General features: G+C 40.5%; 1 protein-coding gene across 1 annotated transcript in view; it reads right to left on the bottom strand.

The window, feature by feature from the left end:
- Positions 1–2,051: 2,051 nt before the first annotated feature.
- PLEKHH1 (pleckstrin homology, MyTH4 and FERM domain containing H1) overlaps positions 2,052–16,690 on the bottom strand; it is a 50,374-nt gene continuing 35,735 nt past the window's right edge. The window contains exons 19-29 of the mRNA XM_050898312.1: positions 16,023–16,199; positions 15,116–15,213; positions 12,690–12,867; positions 12,121–12,276; positions 9,297–9,397; positions 7,340–7,481; positions 6,290–6,432; positions 5,085–5,214; positions 3,454–3,540; positions 2,760–2,906; positions 2,052–2,429 (exon numbers count right to left, since the gene is read on the bottom strand). Coding sequence (XP_050754269.1) covers positions 2,253–2,429; positions 2,760–2,906; positions 3,454–3,540; positions 5,085–5,214; positions 6,290–6,432; positions 7,340–7,481; positions 9,297–9,397; positions 12,121–12,276; positions 12,690–12,867; positions 15,116–15,213; positions 16,023–16,199 — 1,536 coding nt within the window. The 3' untranslated portion in view covers positions 2,052–2,252. The remainder of the gene's footprint in view (positions 2,430–2,759; positions 2,907–3,453; positions 3,541–5,084; positions 5,215–6,289; positions 6,433–7,339; positions 7,482–9,296; positions 9,398–12,120; positions 12,277–12,689; positions 12,868–15,115; positions 15,214–16,022; positions 16,200–16,690) is intronic.

Here is a 16,690-nt window from a genome sequence, read left to right as displayed (position 1 = left end):
TTTGTTACAAAGATGCTGATAAGGGATTGCTTAGAACTATTTTTGTCTGTCCCATGCTCTTCTTTTTTAATTTGTGGCTTTGCATCCACCATAAGCATGGAACAAAAACTTCTCGAACTATCAGCTCCACTGCATGCATTAGTTGGACGTTTCAAGATTGGTGGTAGGTACTAGGGAGTAAAAACACTGGTATGGTTGGTTTGTTCATTTGCGAATAGCTTTGGTTTGCTATTGCTGAATTCTTTCTAATGGTTGGATTCACACCGTTTTAATTTGGGAAAGTTGCCCATGAATGCATAATTGTTATGAAGTTGTACATGGTACTTTTGTAAGTGCAGTTATTCTTCCTTAGCTTTTTTAGAATGCTTACCAAAATAGCTGAACTCAAGCCAGCCAGATTTTTCAAGAATTGCTATTTTTCTTGTATTTGTTTAAAATCCATTAACCTTTGCAATCATAATGAAGTCCCTTTTGAAACAGATCAAAAAAAGCCCAACGTTCTTTAGGAAAGTCAGAAGAACAATACTTGAGTACACATTTGCTGACTACCTCCTCCTTGCTATGGTAGCGTGAAGGAAGCAGGAGTTTGAAAGGAGCACCTTCTGTCAAGTCAGAATGGTGGAGGTGGTTTGGGGGTTTGGGAAGATCTGTTCCAGTTGCTGAAAGACAGAAAAAGTACAAAATTTGCTTGCCTTGTCTTCCTTTGTCTGAGATTATGTGCAGTTTCAAACACATCCCAAAACATCTACGACAGTGATTAACAGAAAGTCTTCGAAAGTGCTTGTCTGATGGTGGAGCATGACACATTCAGCCCTGCAGCAGAGATCTAATGTTCACCTGTTGTGTAGAACAGCATCCACTCCTGAAATGCATCAGTCCTGTAGGAGCTAGGGCATCATCTGACACTGTTCCAGTCCCAGTCATTCTGAGTCCTCAACATGCAAAGACACTAGGTTTCCACCTTTATATAAAGTTGAAAATATTCTTGAGTACTACTGAACTCTTATTCTATACTCCCTATTTCAGGTCTGAAATTACCCTTGACTTGTATCGGAATTATTCTTGTCAGTTTAGTTCCTCTTCCTTCTCAGCAGTGTCTTCTTTCTTTCACATCAGGAGCAAGGACTTGGAAAGTTTCTGTCTTTCAATTTTAGCATCAGTTTCACAAAGGAGTCATTATAGCTCTAGGGAGAATTAAATTGTCCTCTTGGTTGTGTTAAGCAGTTGCATAAAAACTATTATAGTCTCTGCAAAAAAACTATTTTAATAGTTGTTCTGGGAGTGGCAACATTGAATTTAAACACTGATAAAAACTTTAAGATGGCTATTCACAACCAGAGCACAGAGCTGAAGTTATGTCTAAACTACCTGATCAGACTTATGTCATTTTAATCTTTACACTCTGGTAATAGCCTTTTCAGTGTATATCTAGTTTATGATGCAGTGATATGCAGCTCCTAATACAGGCAGTATTCAACAGGATGCATCCTTGTACAGGGTTCATGCCACATGCCAATAGTATCCATTACCACCTGTTTTTACTTTTAATAGGACTGTGTGCTCAGCCCACTGCAGATTCAAGCCTATATACCATTCAAATCTGCCTTGCAGAGGTTGCAGTCTAATTCAGGTAAAAAGTGAGCAAGTTAAGGATTAATGCAAACAGAAGATTATTGGAAATAACGATAATAACTGAAAGGGGCTATGATGAGGAAAAGAGGTCACTAGGAGTTTTAAGAGCTGGACTGAGATTCCAGAGACAGGGTGTGCAGTGGTCTAAAGACAGAAGCAAAGCTGAAAATGGAAGGGATCAAAGAAAACATACATGCTTGTAAGCAAAGCAGTAAGATCAGGAGACGGAAGAAGAATGGGTGCAGGGAAAGAGAGCAGATGTAATGTGACTGGAGCACTGTGCAGGCAAATGACCTGAGGCATGGTATTTTGGATGGAGTGTGGCATGGAAACTCCTGCACAGTCCCCAAAAATCAACCTTTTTTTTTTTTTTTTTTTTTTTTTTTTTTGAAGAGAAAGGACACTGCCTCTACCCACACTAAGGAACTTTGTCTATTATTATGGAAAAAGAATCAGAGCCTGCATTAAAGTAAGGTGTGTAACCAGCAAAATCATAGCAGTCTGCAATTCAGTACAGAGCAGTGCAAAAAAACCCAAACCCAAACAAAAAAACCCCAAACAAACAAAAAAAAACCAAATAAAAAATCCCCCAAATCCCCAAAGTCATTTGGAATGAGCCCTCAGAGCAGGGTGGGCCCCTTAGTGCTTCGGGGCACGGAAGGAAAAAAGCACCGACTTTCAGTCTCCCAGAGCTTGTTAGCAGGTATTTTACTTCGGGAGGGCTGTGTGGAAGATAGGAGTGAAGGTGTCGAACGGTAGTTAATATAGCTGGCAATAAGAAGTGTTGCTTCAACAATCTAGGGAAAAAAGAAAATTATTAACTGTAAGTCAATTAGAGGTAAGAGTGCCCTTTGATTTTTAGAACCTATTGACTGCATAACTTTTGCAAATGGCTCTCACATGGAATTGTTCGGGTTTGAAGTGACGGTCTGTCTAAGAGTTAGGTAGAATAAGTCTCTTGATTAAAAGTTCCAGCTTACAAGGGATTTACTGAATGTATATAGCTAGTGCAACACCCCAGGGTACTATGGTACTATATAGCTAGTACCAGTCCCCAGGGCTTGTACAAAATACCCAGCTGTGATGCTGCCAGCTGGAGAGAAATTCACTGTTCATTTTGGAATTACCTTTGGAATTGCCATTGTGAAAAGCAGTTTTTCAGTGCTGTTTTTTCCAGAACTCCTTTCTTTTATTTGACTGACTACAAGCATGAAGTCATCTCGACAGCCTCCAAAGGTCAGCACAGAGGAGTATGAATAAGAGACTTTCAAGTGCTGCAGACAACAGAGAGTTTGAAAGAGTCATAGTTCTGTAAAAGAAAAAATGGCCACCTTAAACTAATATATTTGCTACTTACTGCAAGAACACCAGCTCTCCAGCAGTAATAGGCAGTATAGGTAGTTGGCTCTATAGGTAACAGCTGGCAGAGAAAGCTCAAGTGAGAATTGCATTTCTGTTTTTCTCCTAGCTTGCTCGATGCCTCACTGCTTCAGCGCAATAGTCCAAACTTTGTTATATCCCAGATGGTGGTAGTAAAGCACATACCACTGAGATTTTGCAAGATGTATGAGCATGTTTGCTGCTCATCAAAGAGGCAGTTAGCTGTTTCATGAAACCCTACCTTGCACTGTAGCTGTAATTTTCCTTTGTTTATGTAGCATTCAAACATAGCACTGAATTCCCTCATCTCTGACTTCTACAAATTAACTTCTGGATCCATTTGAAGTTAAAGACCAACTTTTGGTGACTTGAAGTGGACTCAGGGGAATGTCTTTCTGTGGGAGGTAAGTTATTTTTCTTAAACAATGTTCCTCACCATACCATAGTGTTATAATCCAGTATGCTGATACCATCTTCATTCACAGCTATCCAGACTGGACAGTCTTCCAATGAGGAAGGCAAAATAGGCTAGAGAGAAAGAAAATTATTAATTTAGATATTTCTTGACCACCACACAAAGATGTTTCTGACATAAATCTTGGGTTTTAAGGATAAAGTGAAGATGAGAGAGAATCCTATAGGCTTACTGGTCTCACCTGGTTTGATTTTTAAGAGGACTTTTCTCAAAATCTGGAATAACTTTCAGATTTACATAGAATTTTGGGACTAGTGGCACAAGATATGCAATGATAACGAAGACTTTGAGATTAATTAAATTCCATCAGTGTAGCTGAAACTGAAGGAAACGCTACTCCCATCAGGCAGGCAGTGAAGCCTGTTGGTTTCTGTAATACCAGTGCACCCAGTAGCATCACGTCAATGCAATTTTCGTTCTTACAGATTTTGACAAATGTGCATCAATTATCTGTTAAAGATGAGTTATGTGTTGTTATGGCTAATGACATGAATCTTTCCTGGGAATCTGCTATTACACGGCTAATGCCACAGGCTTTGCTGTTTAACTATTGAAAAGTTATAAAATGTTAATCATCAGAAATATCAACATTATTTAATCTTTGGGTGGAACCATTCTATATTCAGATTCTTCAGTGTCAGTAACCTCAAATACCAGTAACCTCTTCTGCTTTTACTCCTGACAGTGGAAATAATTGTCTTTTAAAAAACTTCTTGTATATTTACTCAAGAGGTCCCTTTCATCCTTAGACTTTATTCCATAACTATAGCAGCTTTGACTTCAAAGCAAGAGACACGTAACCATGAACAACACCTATTTCAAGCTTTCAGTAGAGGAGGTTTCTGCTGGATTGGGGAAGATAGTAGTGCCAAAACAAGATTTCTCAGACAGCCACTATGTGCTAAGGCATTAGTTTGGGCAAGGGTAACAGGTACAGAGCTCTAGCCTGGGATGGGCTGAGGGATGGTACAAGCTACTGGGAGCAGCACTCCCTCCAGCTCTTCTTTGCTCTCCCGCTGATGCCTGTGGCTGGCAGCTTACCCAATATGTGCTTTAGTTTTTGTTTCTGCAACAGGACATCAGTAGTGCTTGCCTCTCTCGTGTGGCAAGGAAAGCAGCCAGCTCTGTGTCAGGCAGAGAACAGGACTGAAATACCTATTCTCCTTTTAGCTAGCATCAGCTTCCAGGTGTGATTTATGGAGGACTCTTCCCTTCCACCCCCGCAGTGGTACGTAAATAGTATTTTTTAAACTATCATTGCAGCCTTGATGACCAGGGAAATTCCTGCCTGAGAAAGCTTTGGCAATGTTTGTAAGGAGAGGTAGTACCCTGTGTTATGATCAACTGATGCAGCCAGGGAACCTTCAGTATTTATTTACTGAATGCTAGCAACCCCTAGTGTTTAGAATGTATTTCTCTTCCTTCTTTCTAAACCTATGTGGTACCAAACAGAGCTGTTCATTCAGAACAGAGTATTGCTCAGTTTTTTCCCCTTCCTGAAGTAGAAGCATTTTCAGCCCCTGTTACCAGAGATCATAGGTATATCTCTGCTCAGATAGTTCACTCTCAGGAACAGAAAAAAGTGTGCTCCAGTTACCTTAGCAGCAAATATTTTGGTTCCAAAGAGAGGCCATTTCCGGGCTACCGTCAAATAAATTCGAACACATTCTGGTGGAGAGCATCCCTGCAGCACCATCCACTTTGTCGCCAGCCTGTCAGCCAGTTGCCTTTCAGAATCCAAGACACAAGACCGCATTATTTACTAATTTCTTCCAAGGAAAGGTGAGTAAAGTTATAACAGTTAATAAATGTACTTCTTATTCCAAAAGAGCTGTTCTACACAGCACTACGGACAGGGCTGTTAGCACTGTCAGTTATGAGGGTTGTACAACCTGAGTGTATTTTAGCATTTTCTCTACTTCCACAGTTATTTTACTACTAGTTATACTGTAATGCCCAGGAATCCCAGTCACATATGGGTTGCTCACTGGTGTATATATTAAACAACTACAACTACAAACACTCAGGCAGCTGTTACAGTAAAATCCTGCCCAGCTTGTCTTCACATTCACTTACACTCTCACCTTCATCTTAACTTGTCTGTAGTATGCTCTATATGGAGTGGCAATATATATTAACTCACGCTTGATTTGGCTCAGTAGGGATGGTTTGGCAGCTGTCTTGCTACATGCAGATGGAATTTGCTTCCAAAAGGAGGTAATTGTGTTAGTTCCACCACTACATCCCTAAGTAGTTTTGGATCTAGAAGGTAACCATTCTCTCTTTAAAACACTTAGAGCTGAGGTCCATGGCAGCATCTGAATTCTGTACTTGAGATCTCTGCATTGTGTGTGAGAATTTCCAAGCCAGAACATCAAAGAGCCCTGCCAAAATATGTCCTACCAGAATTATGGGCTGCTTCAGGCCATGCAGTATGTGCTGGCTTTATGGCTCGTTGCAAATGTTAGGCATCTGGATTCAATTGACACTTGGGGGAAGGGTAAAACAAAAATTCAGAAACAGAATTCATCTTAGGCTTAGGTTAGAGTTTGTTGGAACTGAGATGCCTAATTTGGAAGTGAAAGGCAAACTTCTTGCCTAGGGGAAAATTAGTTGGTGATTTGGCTCTTCCTATATTAGTTAACTGCTATTTTCTTTTAAAGGAACCTTTTCCTGACACTTGTGTTTTGTTTAAGTTTCTACATCAAATAATCTTGACGGGGTCCTTGAAACTTCTTAAAGACAGAATTTTGCAAGTAAAATTTGTTTTCAGTGCAAAGTATAGAAGAACCAACAATTTACCTGAGCTGTTCAGGAGTAATGTTTTGCTTGTAGCGTTTGGGGTAGAATTTATCTAAGACCTGGTGGAGAAGATGCTGCATTTTCAATTGTGATGTTCCCCCAGGACTTGAAGATCCTGGTCGATCCAAATCCCCATATTCCACCTAAGACAACGTTATAGTTTATAGTGCAACAGAACTATGGGGGTTTTAGTGCAGTAGAACATTCCATGAATTCCCATACCGATAACTACTGTGTTTATTAGTCATGCAAAAAGGCACCATTAGGCTGGGGAATTTTGTCTACAGCATTTACCATAGTAAATGTATACAACAGTGCAACTACTAAGGACATGACTGCCCAAGGAATTCTTTACTGATCTAAGAAAGTGAAACAAGATCTTGGCCAGCTACTTGTTGTAGGGAGACACTTCTGTATAACTGCCAAGCTTTCGGGGTTTATTTTCAGTTGGCCAATTAAAACAACAGCGTATTCGTAAATAGTTTGGACAATGTTCCCAGCTTCTTCATCTCAGTTTACACTGCTTTAACAAATGTAACAATCAGTTTCAGCACCGTAAGAAACCATTATCCTGCTTATCATGCCCACAACCCATACTGTGTGTTTTATGTGGTAAAATGCTAAATGCAAGCCTGGAGGTCTAATGGAGGATCCTACAAGATACTCTTCCTGAGTAAGAGGCTATTGGCAGTGCAACAGGGAAAGTTTTTACTATTAATGGAATTCTAGTAGTGATACTATTTCCATATCTCTACTAAGGCACTAGTTGGAGCAGTTCTGGGGATAGTCCAGCCTCACTGTTTTTTCCAATATTTTTCCTCACAAGGAAAGGAGAGGCACTCCTATAGCAAATTTCCCTACAGCAAAAAGGTGTTCTAACAACATATGTATGCTGGTATAACGTGTTTGGCATGGTACATCTCAGACTGTACGTTTGTTAAGAAAAAACACTTTTCATGTAAGAGATAGCTGCTTAGTCAAAGATATTCAGTGTACAGCTGAAGTCCCTGGAGGACAAAAGGGAGGATTTCTGCCCATAGCCATACTCACCTGAGCCATCAGAGCCACCATTTCCAGAGCTAATTCCTTATTAACAGGAAACTTCCCATTGGCTATTTCACTGCTGACTTGGAAGGCCAGTAGCAACCGCTCACGGTCTGTCTCACCTTTGGCCTGGCTCCGAAAATATAGCCTAAAAAGTAGAGAGGATTGTGAAGGTAAAAAGATACTGTGAACTGAAAGGAGAGGTGGGAACTTAATCAAGGTGAGTAAAAATAAAAGGGGGGTGGGTGGGGTAGGGGTGGGTTTTCCCTCCTTCTCCAAAGTGAACTTTGTGTATTGCAGGGGTACTGGACAGAGATTTGGAAGCTGAGGTGCTTCCCTTATGAACAAGATTTGGGCAAGAAGGCTCAAAACATGCTTTCTAGCTGTGGAAGCCATTTGAATTCTGTAAGCCAACCACTTAAAGGCAGTGAAGCCTTATTAAACACAGGTAAATCAGTGTCTGTCCGTCCCCATCAAGCACAAACAGGCAATATTTAAGATACAGCCTTCTCTGATTATCACAGAACTACCTCTGCTCTACATGTATAACTTCTACATGGCAGCCTTGTCGACTTGCTATTTTTGCCAGCTTTGTTTTGACCACTTACACTGATACTGTTATTAAAGAAGTCTTCAGTTAGCAGGCTTTATTTCCTGCTGAAGCAAATTGGGTGTCTTATTTCAAAAATTGAAGAAGCATTCTTGTAAATCAAAGCTTCCTACTATTTTTAATTCCCTTCACACTTGCAATTTCTTTGACCTGGTATTGCAAGATGACTAATGGGGGTTGAAGACACCAGCTTGGGGAATGCTTCCCAGAACCATTCCTCATGCCTGCCTATTTACAGCTCACACCATCTAATTCAAATATTAATTTAAAGCTGCATCTATGACTATATATTCCACAATACTACACAAGATATTCATTCCAGTGGATCAGTTTGTTTATTTTTATGTCACTAAGATTAACAACACCATTAGGACCATATTGACCTTACACATGTCTTATCAGTCCTTGGTGTTAGAACAGCCCAACCTTGGAAAGACCTTATCAAAACATCCTTGCTGTCCAGTCTAGGCACATTCCAGTCCAACAAAATAATACTGCAAAGTTTCACTCCTGAAACAGATACTGCCTTCTGGGTCAAAAGCAATAACTTCTGCTTCCACTTCTGTTATACCAACTAACAAAGTTGACAGAAATTTGTTTCGACCATTACAGTCAACAAAATCTTCATACGTTCAATACAGAACTTTGTCTCAGTTTTTGGGATGGCGTTTGTTTCGCCTGCAAAGAGAATTCACATGCAGAAAGCCATTCCTTGTTCTCATACACAGCTCTCCATTCACTGTAATTCAGAATTCCTGTCTGTATTATAAATGATTAATTTGTTCCAGTTCTTGGTTTAGATCTTTGTCTCGTACTTCCCTTCTCTACCAGCTCTCGTCATCTAACTTTTAACATTTCTTTCTTTATAAAGTCTGGGCACTGCTACTGCATGTCTCTTCTACAGCTCATGCTATTTAGAACATTGTTCGTCTATCTTCATCTTCGTGATTCTTCACTTAATTACAAGTTTCAGCATATTTGTTTTCACTGGTGATTTTTCCCCCGGGTCTCTCTTCCTCTCACCTAACGTGCATTATTTAATTGTGCCAAGTATCATAAAACATAATTTCATTTGCCTAGATGTTTTACTGTGCTACATCTAGTTTTTAACTCATTTTAAGTCTATTCTGCTATTGCAAAGTGTTTTGGGTTTAACCTCTAGGCCATATACCCTCTTTTATACATGTACCACACACAAAAGTCATCACATCTCATGTAGGATTTGAGCACATCTTAGCTAAAATAGTTTTGGCACTAACAGTACTATAAATTACTGGACATCTACAGAGATATATGCAGTCTAGAAATGTTTAATTAACAACAGTAGTGAGGCCAACCAACGAAGCACAGTACCTGTTCTTATAGGTCAGCTTCACAATTCTTGTGCCACCTTCATATTTCCCAGGATGCAATTCTTTTAAGGCTTGTTCCCATTTAGAAATGACATCACAGATCTTTAAAAAAATATCATGGAGAAAGGAGAGACAAACTGAGGTGAAATGTATAGTCAAGGCTTGAGGGGAAAGTAAGTGAAAAAAGTATTGTGGAACACAGAAGATAAAGAAACAGACTGGATCAGCATAAACACAGCCAAAAGTGACAAAACAATTCCTTTTTCTGTTACACAGTATGTAAAAATTAAAGCGTTCCAACTGAAGACTCCAGCTCTAATCTGCAGGGGGACATGTGTAAGTGAATTCTGGTCTGGTAGCAACTCTGTGGCTATGTCTACGCTAGCAAGTAGCAAAGCCCAGGAGGAGCAGATCTGCACAGTGAAATGCCTGTTCCTAAGACTCTATGCCCACACTATGAGTTTCAAAGGGTTTTCCTTTGGACTAGCATTAGTCTGATCAAATGGCCTGAAAGCCCACTACTATGTTGGATCACATCTTCCCGTTCATGTTTCACGTAAAAAGAATCCATTTCATGCTCTCTAAGGTTGCTCCTTACTGTGAATCAAAGCCTGGTTAATAGGAATGATTGGTAGGTTTGCTTCAAAAGTGCCCTCCTGCGCCAAACTAAAGCACTAATGTATCCTCTGAATAGCAGCTGTCTACATGCATGGCTAAACCAAACTTGGATGTGAATGTCCAAACTTGGGAAGCATTTGGTCCTAGATTCCAACTTTGTAACTCAGATATATTTTTAGTAATAGCACAGTTAATTTCTTTGGTTCCATTCAGCTCTTGGTTATTCCAGTGCTTTTAGAAGTGGTCTAATAAAGGCCCCTACTTCTCTTGTTGATAGCATCGCAATAAAAGGAATGTGAACATAAGAAGCCACATGAAATACCTAATCAGATATCCTAATCCTCTCTTAAGAAGCTATTGAGGTTGCCTTGGCAAGTAACTAATAACCAGTTAATAACTAGTAAAAGTGACGCCTTTGATTGTCTCAAGCTCCTTCATTTACTCCAATATCTCATCTCTCCAAAGGGTGGTTCCATTACCAGCAAAGCTCCAGATTATCTGATCTATATCAGGCCATGAAAGCAAAATATATAATTTGGCACTGTCTGTGGTAGTTTCCTCTTCAAACCATCTAACGTAAAGTTATTGGTATCTTCTCCCTCCATTGTCCAATGTGAAATTTTACGCTGTGTAAAACTGAGTGTTTACATTCCTTACCAGTAGCAGGGCCTCTTCAAAGTTGCCACTACCACTGTTCTTCCATCAATGCTGTACAACAAACTATTCTCCTAGAGTTGTACCAAAATCTGATGTCTCTCATTCATGGCCACTAGCCTGCTTACTTAAGGCAGTCATCCAGCTGCAGCACGGGTAAAAATCGCCATATGAAAGACACAGATGTTAATACTTTATCTGCTTTCCTTTTCCCTTGATCTGAGGCACTCCTCTCTTTTTTAAAGTGAAGGCATACTCAATAAAGCTTTCTCTCCTGAGTACACTCATCAACAATGAAAGCCTGAGTAATCTGGCGATAGCAAGGAGATACTTCATAATCCAATAGATGGGATTTATATAGGCATGCCAAGAGACTCACAGCCTAACATAAATTTGTCTCAATTAGGAGTGTCACATTTGATGTTAGTCGTGATATCTGATCATGCTAGCTAGCTCAGTCATGTTTTAATTTTGTAGTCAAGACAAATTAAACTTTAATACGTGCTAAAATCTGAGTTAAAGACTTTTTAAAAATTGACCAATTTATCACCTACTACAACAGAACATGCTTTTTCTTAACTAGTATCTCAGACTAGACTGAGCTAATTATAGAATCACAGAATCATTTAGGTTGGAAAAGACCCTTAAGATCACCGAGTCCAACTGTAAACCTAACACTGCCAAGTCCACCACTAAACCATGTCCCTAAGTGCCGCATCTGCACGTCTTTTAAATACCTCCAGGGATGGTGACTCAACCACTTCCCTGGGCAGCCTGTTTCAACGCTTGATTACCCTTTCGGTGAAGAATTTTTTCCTAATATCTAATCTAAACCTACCCTGGCGCAACTTGAGGCCTTTTCCTCTCATCCTGTTACTTGGGAAAAGACTGACACCCACCTCGCTACAACCTCCTTTCAGGTAGTTTTAGAGAGCGATAAGGTCTCCCCTGAGCCTCCTCTTCTCCGGACTAAACAACCCCAGTTCCCTCAGCCACTCCTCATAGGACTCATGCTCTAGACCTTTCACCTGCTTCATTGCCCTTCTTTGGACACGCTCCAGCACCTCAATGTCTTTCTAGTAGCGAGGGGCCCAAAACTGAACACAGTATTCGAGGTGCGGCCTCACCAGTGCCGAGTACAGGGGGATGATCACTTCCCTAGTCCTGCTGGCCACACTATTTCTGATACAAGCCAGGATGGTATTGGCCTTCTTGGACAGCTGGGCACACTGCCGGCTCATATTCAGCTGGCTGTCAACCAACACCCCCAGGTCCTTTTCTGCTGGGCAGCTTTCCAGCCAGTCTTCCCCAAGCCTGTAGCGTTGCATGGGGTTGTTGTGACCCAAGTGCAAGAATTAATATCTCATCTCTGAATACTAATCTAGATAGACAATACCCAAGTGTATTTGATCTTGCTGCATTAAGAAAAATTTATTAGCTGTTGAGCAGCTCTTCAAAGATGTATGCTGAATGTAGCAGAGGGGGAAAAAAAAAACCCAAAACCAAAAACCACCACCAACCCCCCCCCCCCCCAAAAACCAAAAACCCAAAACCTTCATGTTGCTCTGCAGACAATGTTCCAAATTCCTTCCAGAAGGATCATCTGTGAACAGAGAAAATCCCATGTGGGATGGCTTCCTCATTCCTGTCTCCTGGTTCAGTCGCTGGATGAGTTCATCAACTGTTGAGGAACCATCAAAACCTACAACCTACAATGAAAGAGGAGTTAATAGAGGATAAGTCTCAAGAAACATGACATTGATGGGTATCACAACTAATGAAGCCTGGTTCCCTACAGATTGGTGTCTCAGGATTGACTGCCAGCTCCAGTGACGGCACTTGCACATTGTCTCCCTTCACATTGCATTCTTTCTCGTACTGAGACACTTGCAACATCTCTCCCTTTTCCCCAGCTACCTTTTCTTCCTAAGACCTGTAGAGCTGGGGCTGGATTCCTTTCATTTTCTCAGGAAAAATGGCTAAAATGGCAAGGAGGAGAAATAGTGTTTATCTGCCAATATCTGATACGTATAAACACCGTGGTGCCACCCACCCACATGAAGGGGGCAGGTTATGGTGCAGTCCTCTAGTGCCCAGAAGAAAGGTAGCTGTGGTGGCTCACCTGGTAGGTTCCATTCATGAAGTGCACTGGGATGCTGAAGGGGAGTGAGTGGTGGTAGGGATTTCTCAGCAGGATGGACACAATCTCCATCCGGGAGGGCTTGGCTTCCCGCTCGCCAGTCTGCACGGTGCGGTCTACTGATCTCTGGCAGTAGATGGCATACTTGCCTATTTCACTTCTAGGAGAAGAGGTGGAGATAAGCCACAAACATGCTTTAAATGCCATGTCCTCTTCCATTTCCCATGCCAAGCCCTCAGGCTTTTGCTCAAGCAAAGCTACATCTCTGTGCAGATATCCTAGTTCATCTTAACAGACTAACAGCTCAAATGAAAAGCTACAACACAAACCTGAGCTCCAAGGATCTGTAAAATTAAGGTAGACAATGGACTCTCTGGGGAGCGCAAGAGCATTCCCTGCTCCTAGATGGACTGGACGTAGTACAGGAATATCCTCTTCTGTACCCTGTTGCCATTATAGTATCCATTAAACCAAGACCAGTTCGCCCTCAAATTCGCTGTCATGCCAGCGGAATTTAGTTACTATCATGTCAAGTCCTGATAAGTATTAATAATGAGTTGTAATGCATTACTCTCACTTACAGGATTATATAAGTTGTGTTTATCAATTTACATGGTTACACAAGTTATAAGTTTCCATGTACTAACCCTATCTGCCAACCAAGAGACTCAACAGATTCAAAGCAGGCTCAGATTTGTTGCTAGTTCAATACAGTATAGGGATAGTTACTAATATGATCAGTTTACTGTCTACTGAAGAGAGTGTTCCATTGAACAGCACCAAAAGGATGTAAGTGTCTCTAAAGCCTGGCAGGAACAGTCAATTACACCTTTTGCAAAAGTGTTGTGCCTGGCTTCCAAATGCTCCTGAGCCCTATGTCTTCTAACCTAGAACTGTGCCCCACTTTTCTTCCTCTCAGAGACTGGTTATATACTCTAAGGCCAGCTTTCATGAAAAACAATACCTATAATAAAGATCTAGTGTAAATCTAGACCATAGGCATTATGCAGTGTAAACATTCTAGTGTCTTGTTTGCTGTATGAAACAGGGAAAGCGTATCTATTTAACTGGTCAAGAAACAGCCATACCTGCTCCATGTAAAGAGACATAAGTATTCCTAAAGCTAGGCAGAAGGAGCTAAGTCAAGTCCCATTTAGCAACTGCTCTAAATCTAATCTAAACTACAGATGAATATAAGCACAGTTTGCTGTAATTTCTGTATGTCTTTTTCTAACCCTAATAATTGTTTAATAGCTGGATTGTATAAATACATTTCCTCTTTGCTTCTGCTTAAAGTTTATTTGTTGATAAAGGTACTTTTGGGCTAAGAACCTGTCAGACCATCAGCATAGTAATGCTTGAAACTGATGCATTAAATCAGTTTCACAGAGCCCAGCACATCCTTATGAAATTTAGTAGTCCCTAACAGTAGAGCAGCTCCACTGCTGAGTTGAATGGGCCAGTTTGGGAGCTGGTAATGCACAAGTTTGAAGAGATGGTTTCTAGTACTAGCCAGAAGGTTCCTAACATGTTGCCTTAGCCAACGGAGAGAGAGCCTGAACACTGAGGAGTGCTTGATATCTGTAATTTTGCTTCTGAGAAGAAATAGCAAGTGTGAGGCAGCATATAAGTAAATAAAAAAAACCAACTTGATATGAGTACACAGATTTCCTTTGCAATACCAGGAGACTTTTAGCTTGAGTTCCAAGGCAGACTTAGGCTGGGTATTTGAATATTTGTTTGAAATGAAACCACTCTTTTACCTATGTCTTAGCAACAGTATATTTTTGCAACAGACAACTAGACATCTCTAGCTGTGACCTCCCCGCCAAGGACACAGTGAGGTATGCTGAAGACCAGATCACTATGGAAAGAAACAAAGAGCACAGCATGAACACTGGAGAACAACTTACTGCTGTTACAGTAGATCTTGCACTGTTTTCTTATAGGGGAAAGTGTTACACACCAAATATTTCAGGTTTATTAGTTTTTCCTAAATTTTTATGGTTCCCTGAGATGTTCTCTGCCTCACTTCAGTTCTGTCAGTATGCCTGCTAACCTGACAGCAGAATGTAATCACCTAAAATTCTAATAATTCACTCTGAATAACTACTTTGGTCTGTCTTTCTATCAATAAAAGAAAGTAGCTGCATCAGCAAAAAACCTCCCTGTGTAGCTCCAGTTATATCTGCAAAAAGTTCTGTGCTAGGTCACTCAGTTTTGTGAACTACCTTAATATAAGTGACAAATGAATGTGAATGACTGAAGCTTGATACCATTGGGAACCTTCTGTCCTCTCCCTCAACTTACTTTTGCAGGTGTGAGTTACAAAATTGCTTCCATCTTTATCTGTAGTGGATGCAAACGGCAATCAGCTTAGCAGAAGAAAATGCTGTTGCAGTCTTTACCTGGGGTCTGCATGTCGCTGCAAGTGCTGTTTGATGTACCAGAGGAAGTGATGTTGAGGCAGGAATAGAGGAGCACACAAAGCCAGGAGTTGCCAGCACTGTGAACATAAAACTGGACATCATTCTTGCCTGTTGTCTTTCATAGAATACTGCAACCAAAATGTTGGATGGTGACTAGTGCTTTTGGGAGTGACCATTTTTAGACATGTAGTTCAAGATGCTTCAAAGGGAAGTGATGGTCAGAGGACAGACTACACTTCAGTATCTTAACCTGGACTCTTAAGAAGAGATGTTCTAAATGATTAGCCACTTTTGAAAATTTTTACTAGTGTAACCAGAGCTGAATGAATGATTAAGACTTAAATTAATACTTTTTTCCTATTTGTAACTGCAAATCATAACAAAGAATGCACTGGGGAATTTTCTTTCAAATTAGACCCATTATTCTTCAACCAGATTTTATTTTCTCATTTGAGCTGGGAATATTATAATCAAGTATGTACATTCATGCTGTAACTTATTCATTTGATTTACTCAATAATTATAGTGCAAAAATCAGATTTCATGCTTAATAGTAATATTCATTATTTGCACGCTGTTGATTAACTAAAATGGAAAACAAAATTAATACCATGTGACAGTTATGGCTAGCCAACACGAGCTATGAATTTTGATTCTGAATATGGTCTGAATAGACCATTTGCAACTGGCAAATCGTTAAATTCAAACTAAAATTTATTTTGCAAGTAGTTACATTCTCAGTGTTTTTCTTTGCACATCAGTGCCGAGATTCTCTTTCCTCCAGCACACCTTTAGCATTTCAAAATTTTATGAGAACCAGTCCCATTGCTAATTATTAAAAATGTGGAATTAAATAGAAAGTGGAAGTGACAAAAGAGGAACTGACCTGAATGACTGAGTGGTTCTGGGGTTGTCGGCAGCTGGTCTGTTTAACAAGCTGACAGTAAATCTCATTCTGCAGCTCAGTGTGTGTCAAGCAGACCTGCAGTGCTGTCTGGGCAAGTGACACGTGGTAATCAATAGAGGGTGCCTCCACAGGGACATTGATGAACAGCTGACAGGACTGTAAAAGGGTGGAAGTTAGTCAATGCCATGAATACAGCGACTCTTTGGTACTTTCCAGGCCAAATTCCCCAGATGTGTTACAGACAATTAATGAATTCTTCTAAATAACCTTGAGTGGAGGGAGGAGAATAAATACTTAATTCCTATCCCTCCCTCTTTAGTTGGGGCAACTAGAAAATTCACTCAATGTTCCCCAGGCTGAGGAGCTCACAAGTCAGCAAGAGAATCGAGGGGAAAAGTGTGCTTCCTGCCTTCCATGCCTGTGCTTTACCTTGCTAAGACTGTCCAGACTTACTCTTGATCTTACACTTATAGAATGCAAGAATCAAATCTCCAATGGCTTCACCATTGGTCTTACTGACACAACTGAGTTTGCCAGTAAATTGTTTGTTTCCTTCAATCCAACTCTTGGAGAGAAAAGAGGAAGATAAGACTAACTTTGAAGCATAAAGCCTGTGGGGGACTTTGCTCCTAAACCAAGGTTCCCTT

This window comes from Gymnogyps californianus, chromosome 5 (genome assembly GCF_018139145.2).
Source record: "Gymnogyps californianus isolate 813 chromosome 5, ASM1813914v2, whole genome shotgun sequence".
NCBI lineage: Eukaryota > Metazoa > Chordata > Aves > Accipitriformes > Cathartidae > Gymnogyps > Gymnogyps californianus.
This window is presented reverse-complemented; position numbering and strand designations above follow the sequence as displayed.